General features: G+C 53.2%; 1 protein-coding gene across 1 annotated transcript in view; it reads left to right on the forward strand.

Moving 5' to 3' along the window:
• The window catches only part of JAG1 (jagged 1), a 46942-nt gene that overhangs the window by 20214 nt on the left and 17777 nt on the right, over positions 1-8951 (forward strand). The window contains exons 8-17 of the mRNA XM_010834234.1: positions 2576-2706; positions 2912-3031; positions 3742-3855; positions 4994-5107; positions 5693-5806; positions 6219-6265; positions 6606-6779; positions 7276-7426; positions 8245-8409; positions 8872-8951. Of these exons, the coding sequence (XP_010832536.1) occupies positions 2576-2706; positions 2912-3031; positions 3742-3855; positions 4994-5107; positions 5693-5806; positions 6219-6265; positions 6606-6779; positions 7276-7426; positions 8245-8409; positions 8872-8951 (1210 nt within the window). The remainder of the gene's footprint in view (positions 1-2575; positions 2707-2911; positions 3032-3741; positions 3856-4993; positions 5108-5692; positions 5807-6218; positions 6266-6605; positions 6780-7275; positions 7427-8244; positions 8410-8871) is intronic.

Raw genomic sequence — 8951 nt, forward strand, 5'->3', positions numbered from 1 at the left:
GCTGCTCAGAAAGTCTAGAGGACCGCCCTGGTCGCCTGCACCTCGGGGTGCTCCCTGCCACCTCTGCTCGCCGCCAGGAGCGCTGAGCTCTGAGGCTTGAGGCTGAAGTAGAGCTCAGGGCCACTGAGGTCAAACGGAAGAGGCTGCTCTGAGATGTCCCTGTCCTTGCACTCCAGAGAGGCGGTTATGCTCCCGGAAGCCGAGGGGGTTTGGGGCGGACCCTACCAGTGGGGGCAGCTGGCGCCGTCGTGGGGAGCAGGCCCTGCTCCTGAAGGGTGCTCGCGGGTTCAGAGCAGCCGAGCTCGCGGGCACCCGCCTGTGTTGGGCTCAGATGACTATCAGCCAGGGGCTGATTTCTGCTCCCGTCATCAGAATGAACACGCCGCTGCCAGGGGAGGCCCTCCCAGCCAGAACAACAGGCTTTGTCTCCAGAGCTGAGCCCTTCCTCTCTCAAAGTCTCCCTCCCACTCCTGCCTGGACACGCAGGCCCTTACTGACTGAAGGTGTGACTTTCCCACACGGCATTTGCATAGCCTTCCACCCGGCTCCTTCCCCTTCCCTTGAAAGAAAAATGATAACAGAACCCTCTTGCGGCCAGAGGAAGTTCTGGTCGGTCTGCTGCTCCGTAGCTGGATGGCCCGCGACCTGTAAGCAGCCCTCTGGATGGTGGCCGACAAGGGTGTGTTTTTGTTCTGTTTCCTCCACATGAGAGAACCTGCCTGCCTCTCTTGCTCCCCAGTCGACCTGGGTTCCTTTTCCTGGATGCACGGTCTTGCTTCATTGCAAGCCTGCCAATAATATCAAACTTAATTGTGAATCATCCTGTGAGGAAAGTCGCTTCAATTTCTCATGAGAACCTTAATCATATATTATTAAACTGGGACAGCTTTGTGGATGCCTGTTTTAGGGTCAGTATTTTTATTTGTTTTCTTTTGAAGTCATCCGTGGCCTCTTGTGGTTCCTTTTTTATGCTTGGGGATCCAGCTCTCATTAATTAAGAGCTGAGGGCAGGTCCTCAGCTGTCTCTTCTTGCATTTTGTTAAGCAAATTGAAGAGGTGTAGCAAGCCCTCATTTGGGAGGGAATAGGGGAAAGACAGTGACAAGAATGCTATTTCAAAATCAACTCCCTCTTAATATCTACCTTCTAGGCTAAGAGTATCAAAAGCATCACCGTGAACTCCCACCAACTTGAGGGTCCACTTTTAAAGAAATTGCTACCAAAGCATTGACTTTGTTCTTCTTTTACTCCATTAAATAGTCATTTGTCATTTAGACTGAAGTTTCATTTCAGATCAACCGGAATCCTGTGTCTGATTTTTAAACCGCACATCCTGGTGGTTCTTTGTACTGGGGCGTGGATGGCTTGCTTTTAGAAGTTAGGAAGTGGTTAGTCAGAATTCTCAGGGGCTAAGTTGACTCGCGGCCATGGGTGATTAGCCATTAGCTGGATCCCTATAATTTTCCCATGACGAAGATTTTTAACTTGCCTTCAGCTCTCTGGAAGCAGAAAGCCTTTGCGTCTTGGGGTGCTTGTTTTCCCAAGTTCAGCTGAGTGGGAAGGGGGAGACGGTTCTGACACAGCTTTCGTGGGCCCACCGTGGAAATGCTTGCCTATTGCTCTCCCTTGCTTACTCCCCCTTCACTCTGCCATGGGGGCCCCCTCCCCTCTGCTCCAACCTGTTTGCTGAAGCTGGATTTCTGAGAAGACACAGTTGCAGAGGGCTTGAAACCTGAGGGAAGAGTAGCTGAGCCCTGTCCCAGGTGAAGGTGTGTGCTTCTGGTTTTGTTTGAGGATCAAAGGCACTCTCTGGCCTCCAAAGAGTCCGATTAGTGATGCGCTTATTTATCAAGGAAACGCACCTCCCTTCCCCAATACTGGATAAACTGAGTTGACTCGGTTTTTGCAAAGTGAGAAATAACTGCTATAGAATAAAGAGCATAAGCAGCCACGATGATGGGTCATAGGTCACCCACAGAGCTGGCTCTGAGCACGGTCCGCTTTCCTCGCTGTCCCTGCAGACATGTGTCCAGAGATCCAACCCTATCTCTGCGAGGAAGGGTGCCTCCTCCCTCCTTGTCCCGTCTCAGGACGCCTCCGTGGGAGGCAGTTTTCTGCCACCCTTGATATCTTGATGCCTTGTTGTGTGCTGGGGTCATGCCTTGCTCTGAAAGGGACCCCAGTGGAGCTGCGGTGTAAAACTCACCACATTTGCAGGACTTGTGCGTGGCTGCTGTCACTGGAGGAAGATCCCTCTCCTCCGCCCCTAGGGCTTGATTGATTCCCCACCCTGGGCTCCTGCAGGAACCCGAGAAGAGAGAGGGGCTTTGTGCAGGAAGGCCCTGCGAGGGCCTCTCCCTAGACAGCCTGCCTTTTGTCGGGAGTCACCTGGGCCTGGGAGGGGCCCTCGGTCCCACTGTGAAAATGTTTGTTCAGAGGGAACCCCTGGACGGACCTTGAGCGTCTACCAGGCGGTCACCAAAACTAGCAAGCCTGGGCTTCGAGGGCTTGTATTTTCTGGCTCGGCTCTCCCCGCCAGCTCTGGAGGGTAAGGCTGGCGTGCTGTGTGTCCCCAGGTGCCAGTATGGCTGGCAGGGCCTGTACTGCGACAAGTGCATCCCGCACCCCGGCTGCGTCCACGGCACGTGTAACGAGCCCTGGCAGTGCCTCTGCGAGACCAACTGGGGCGGCCAGCTCTGCGACAAAGGTGCGTCCATGCGGGGACTGGGTTTCCACTTTCCTTTATGTTTGTTTGTTGGGCTTTTATTCCAAATCTGCTTGAACTTGCCTTTAACGCTGTGAATTTGGGTTTATTTCTCTTGGTTTTAGTTTGTAAAGAGGAATGGGTCTAGGAACGCAGCAGATGGGCCGTCTCTCTGATCTTTGAGACTTCTTTGGGGTCTTTTTGGCAGATCTCAACTACTGCGGGACCCACCAGCCATGTCTCAATGGGGGAACTTGTAGCAACACAGGGCCTGACAAATACCAGTGTTCCTGCCCCGAAGGGTACTCCGGGCCCAACTGTGAAATCGGTAAGCGCTCTAGGTGCAAAGAAAGCCCCTTTTCCACTCTTTCTGTCTGCTCAACTCAAATACACTTAGAGACTTGGAAAAGGTGAAACTGCCCTCCGGTGTTAAGACCTGTGCTCCCAGCAGCTCCCTGGCTGTCTGAAACCTCCCTCCAGTTGCTCAGGTGTTTTGGGTGTGGCTGATTGCATCGGGGCAGCGTGTGCAGGGCAGTGACCCAGCTTCCAGTTGGAAGCTGGGAGAAAGGTGACCAGAGCTTAGCAAGAAAGATGACTTCCTTTTTCCCCAGACACAGTAGGGTTGTGTCCCACGCTTGCTTGCTTTCTTTTTTTTTTTTTTTTTTTTTTTTAATATTTATTTATTTTAAATTGATGATTGGTTTACAACATTGGTTTGATTTGTTGATCATACATCAACATGAATTAATATGTTGTACCTATGTTAACACAGGTACGCCTGTGTCCTCTGCCTCTTGAATCTCCCTCCCACCCATTTCCACCCCTCTAGGTTATTTCAGAGCCCCAGTTTGATCTCCCTGAGTCATTCAGCAAATTCCCATTGGCTATCCATTTACACATGTTAGTGTATATGCATCATTTCTTGAACAAGCTCGAGCTGGTGGCCCAGGGGTGGGCTTTGGGTGGGGTGGGTGGGGAGCTTGCGTCCGGTAGCCTCTTGGTGGGCGTCCCATGCTGATGGCCCTCTGGTGTCCACAGCGGAGCACGCCTGCCTCTCTGATCCCTGCCACAACAGAGGCAGCTGTAAGGAGACCTCCCTGGGGTTTGAGTGTGAGTGTTCTCCGGGCTGGACTGGCCCTACGTGCTCCACAAGTAAGTCTGGGCTTTGACCCGTGTCCTTTCTCCGTGCGGGGGTGGGTGTGGTGTGTGGTGGGGGCTGCGGATCACTGTGTCGAGATGCAGGGCTATCGAGGCCCCATGTCATCTCAGTGCCGGGTCTGTCTCTGTGGGAGGGGCTCCCCTGTCTGAGGCAGCCTCCTAAGTCAGCACGTGCAGCTCTGACGGGAAGAGGCTCCCCGGGAAAGCTTCTCCCTTTGCACGTTCCCCCTGGAGCCCCGCCTCCTCTGGATTGAATCCTGGGGGCGCTGGTTCTCCTCGAAGCCCTGCAGACACCACCTGTGGGGGAGGTTGTCACTACTGAAGTTCATTGTGGGGACAAACATTTTCCAAGAGGGACCAGGGCTACCGAGTTACCAAGATTTGTGGGTCCTACCATTTCCCTTGGAGGTGGGGAGTCTGTACTCCTTAACAAGCCCCTGGATTCCTGGGGTGTCGCCAGGCCTGAGGTCCGCTGTCATCTACTCCTGAGAGCAGGAGGCGACACAGTTAAGGATTGGCCCGGGGTTGGGATCGCCCCCACTGCTTGTGGGACTCTGGTTGCTGCCAGCCGTGCCCTGTTTCAACAGAGAAAGGTGGCGTCCTCTCTTCCCATTTCCTGGGGCATGAAGGCTCAGCGAGCAGGTTCATAGGGAGAGTCTGCCACCTCCTGAGTGTGCAGGAGACCACCCCTCCAAAGGCCCTGGAGTCCAGTGCAGAAGTGGGAGGTTGGGTACCCCAGGCATGTTATTTTGGGAGAACTCTGTGAGCAGATAAGAATGTGATCTTTTTCACCAGTGAAGAAAGTTATTTATCCTTACTGCTCCTTAGCTACCTTTGAGCTGAGATGAAACTTTTCTTTAGAAATAAAGGTGGGCAGAGATGGTGTCCCAAATTACCAAGGGCTGACGCCTAGGAATCCAGCTGGCTCTCCTGCCTGCTTAGGTCGGGGATTAGATGAACTGGGCCAGTGGGGGATTTAAAGCTAAAATCGGGCCTTACCGTCATCGTGGCTGTCACTTCAGGTGCCTTGCTCTTAAGTGAAGGTCCCTCATGTGAGGGGTGGTGTTAAACTACCTGATTATCAAATGGACTGAGATTAAGTTGCCAACCCTCTCCTCTCTCTGTCGAACAGACATTGATGACTGTTCTCCAAATAACTGTGCCCACGGGGGCACCTGCCAGGACTTGGTTAATGGATTTCAGTGCGTGTGCCCGCCCCAGTGGACTGGCAAAACGTGCCAGTTAGGTAAGAGAGCCCCCGCACCAGGGTTAGCGTGAGTCCTCCGAGCTGTTGGGGAAGATGCATGTGACCGGCTGTGCCAGTTCACGCGCCGTCCCTCCCGAGAAGTCATTTATTATCGAGGGTCGCGCCAGCGAGCCTGGGAGAAATCCCTCGTATGCAAATGGCCTGGCTTTTGGAGGCCCTGTGGGAAAGTCGTGGGATTCCTCGAACCATGTCAATCGTCTGTCCGAGAAGTGTTCAGCTGGGTTCCAAACGGGGATGATCTCATGAGGAATGAGCTGTCTGCATTCTTTCTGCCACTTTTAAATCCCAGCAACTAGGCTGCGCTGGGTTCTGCACAGAAGTGCCTGGTGCTTTCTGCCCTCTGGTTGGGGGCTGGCTGTTCACAGCAGCTGGGAAGTGATCAGTCAGCGTGCCTTATTAGATCATGGCTAGGAGGATTCAGATGTTCCAGATAGTATCTCTTATTTAGCGAGCTTACTGAAATGTCTCACTTCAGACAAACTATTGGTGGTTTCTTTTGTGGGTGTGGGAGGGTTGGGGTGGGGGTAGAACCCCATTTCTCACTGTTCATCCTCTTTCTTTCAGATGCAAATGAATGCGAGGCCAAACCTTGTGTAAATGCCAGATCCTGCAAGAATCTGATTGCCAGCTACTACTGCAATTGCCTCCCAGGCTGGATGGGTCAAAACTGTGACATAAGTGAGTGAGGTTCTCAGCACTTTGATTTTCCTGACGCCAGGGTGTTGAAGGTGTTGGCCGGCTATATATAGTCAGGCTCCAGGTTTAAGACTTGAGGAGTAGAAGGAAAACCTTATAGAGGGAATGTTTTTGGAGAAGGAGTGTTCAGTGAAAACATACTTGTTATCAGGCTCATTAGCTGGTAAAAAGGCTGTACACTGATAAGGTGGTTAAAACAATGATGTGAAGTTACAGTTGCTCAGTCTGGAAGAATTAGGGAGTGTTCCCACCCAGTAATAACCTTATCTCATGGGAAGCACACAGGAAATCTGATTGGAGGTTTTTAATCTGTCCTGAGAGGAGAAGGCTTTTCAATTAAGCCCAATTTCAATGTAAATTGCCCCTCTGATGTGATGGCTTGTTTATTTTTTAGATATTAATGACTGCGTCGGCCAGTGTCAGAATGATGCCTCCTGTCGGGTATGTAAATCTTTGCTTCAGTCAAAACCTTACTGATTGACAACAAGCCTAAAGATTGATGGGACCCCCGGAAAGCTCTGTCCCTGGGGGATTTTAAACTGCAGATGAAAAGTGAGGCTCTGGACGCTTCACCCGGGCTCATGTTACCCCCAGCCTCCCTCCTGGGAATCGTCTTGACGGCATGCACATAGAAATTCCTCTGTCACGTTTGGAAACGCATGGCCTCTCTTTCAGTGAATCAGCTGAACCGAAACAGTCACGTTGAACCACCGAAGCCCCGTGTTTGTGCAGCACCTCGAAAAAAATGCATGTGTTTCTCCCCCTCCTTCTCCTCCTCCAGGATTTGGTTAACGGTTATCGCTGTATCTGTCCACCTGGCTATGCAGGTGATCACTGTGAGACAGACATCGATGAGTGTGCCAGCAACCCCTGTCTCAACGGGGGTCACTGTCAGAACGAAATCAACAGATTCCAGTGTCTGTGTCCCACTGGTTTCTCTGGAAACCTCTGTCAGGTGAGCCAGGCTGGAGCGCAGATGGCCAGGTTTTCACAGATGTCTCCTCCTCTCCCTCCATCCCCCAACACTGCCTGGAGTCTCCTCTTGACTAGGGATCTCTTCGAGATAAGCCGTGAAAGGAGACTGATGAGTGATTGTCTTCCGGGTGTCTGTTGATTTCTTTATTTTTCACTGGAGGATAATTGCTGTGCGATGTTGTGTCTGCCATGCAACAGCGTGAATGAGCCATGAGGACACACGTATCCTCTCCCTCCTGAACCTCCCTCCCGCCCCTTCTTTTTGTCTGTTTCATCTCAGACCCAGCGCTCTCCCACTCTGCCCTGCTTTTTCAAATGCTTACCTGGACAGTGTCTAGGACACAGCTATAAATCGTGCTGCGTGTCCTCCTGACGGAAGCAGTTGGAAGGGTCACGTTCCGGGGGCCGCTGCCCCAGAGGAGTCGTAATCACGCCTTTGTTTTACTTTGTTCCCTGCCTGGTCCCTGGTCCCACAGCTGGACATCGATTATTGTGAGCCCAATCCCTGCCAAAACGGTGCCCAGTGCTACAACCGAGCCAGCGACTATTTCTGCAAGTGTCCTGAGGACTATGAAGGCAAGAACTGCTCCCACCTTAAAGACCACTGCCGCACCACCCCCTGCGAAGGTACCGTCTGCCCCGCTCAACGCTGGCTCCTCTGCGAAGCTCCTCCTCCTCTCTGGCCATTTGTCACTGCCCTGGGACACTCGAGGGGAGTGTAGATTGATAGCCCCTTTGGAGGGAAGCCAGAACACGTGGAAACAATCTACCCAGGCCGCCAGTGGAGGGGCCATGCCTGCAAGTAGCCTGGGGAGAGAAGGAAATTCATTTAGCATCCTGTCCTGGGACGGGCTGGTCTGCAAGCCGAGACTTTGCCTGGGGCACCCACTTCAGCAGCACCTTCTGCCTTGGTGGTCTCTGCACCAGCAGGTACAAGAGCCTCAGGCCACATGTGGTCCAGGGCATTTAGAGAGCGATCGGGGCAAGTAGAAACCCTGATTTACCTAACTTTAATTTACTTAGATGTAACTAGCGCCTGTGGCCGTGTGAGGTGGCTTAGCCCTAGGTTCTGCAAGTCCGTCCTGCAGCCCTGTGTGCCACTGAGTGGAGGGGAAAGCCGTTCCTCCTCGTCAGCCAGCTTCCAGCAGAATTGGTGGATGTAGCAGGAAGGGTGGACAGGGCCTGCGTGCATGAGCTGCTCGGCTCCACAGGAAATAAATACCGCAAAAAAAAAAAAAAGCAACTACTACTCTCCTCTGCGTGGAATGTTGGCTTTGCCTGTCACAGTGCATGCAGCACATGGCCATCTTGGCCCCCGAGGTGCCTTGGGGCTTCTTATCCTCAGTAGCCAATGGCACTTGCCTCTGGGAGAGCAGGCGGCCTGGGTCTTGGGTTTGGGAACGCTGGGTCCCTGGCGGGGCACTGAGCCCGGGTCTGTCTTGCAGTGATTGACAGCTGCACAGTGGCCATGGCCTCCAATGACACGCCGGAAGGGGTGCGCTACATTTCCTCCAATGTCTGTGGCCCGCACGGGAAGTGCAAGAGTCAGTCGGGAGGCAAGTTCACCTGTGACTGTAACAAAGGCTTCACCGGAACGTACTGCCATGAAAGTAAGACCACGTGGCGTCAGGGCCCCACCTTGCCTGGCCTAGCCGTGGGGGCGGGGCTGGGGCCTGGATCCTTTTAGGCAAGACCAGCTCAGGGGTGCCGTCTAGGATCCAAGACCGAGGTGGTGCTTAACTGAGATCACTGATGCCTCTGGGGTCTTTAGCACATATGTTTCAGAAGGTTGTGAAACCTCCATAGGTAGGGGGGTCCGCCTTCCATCGCAGTTTCTTCCTGACCCTCACTGAGCAGCTTCGTGTGAGGATGTTCAGTAGAATGGACAGGTTGCCCTTTGGAGGCCCCTGCTTCCCCAGCTGCCTGTCAGGTTGCAGGACAGTCCTGATGGAGTTCAGCGTGGCGGTGTCGGGTGGCTCTTCTCGGGAGGAGCTTGAAACTCCTAGGAGAGCACTGGCGGTGGCATCGCTGGTCCTGCACTCACCCAGGTTCTGTGTCCCCTCCTTCCCCAGACATTAACGACTGTGAGAGCAACCCCTGTAGAAACGGCGGCACCTGCATCGATGGCGTGAACTCCTACGCGTGCATTTGC

This window comes from Bison bison, unplaced genomic scaffold (assembly GCF_000754665.1).
Source record: "Bison bison bison isolate TAMUID 2011002044 unplaced genomic scaffold, Bison_UMD1.0 scf7180017864030, whole genome shotgun sequence".
Taxonomy (NCBI): domain Eukaryota; kingdom Metazoa; phylum Chordata; class Mammalia; order Artiodactyla; family Bovidae; genus Bison; species Bison bison.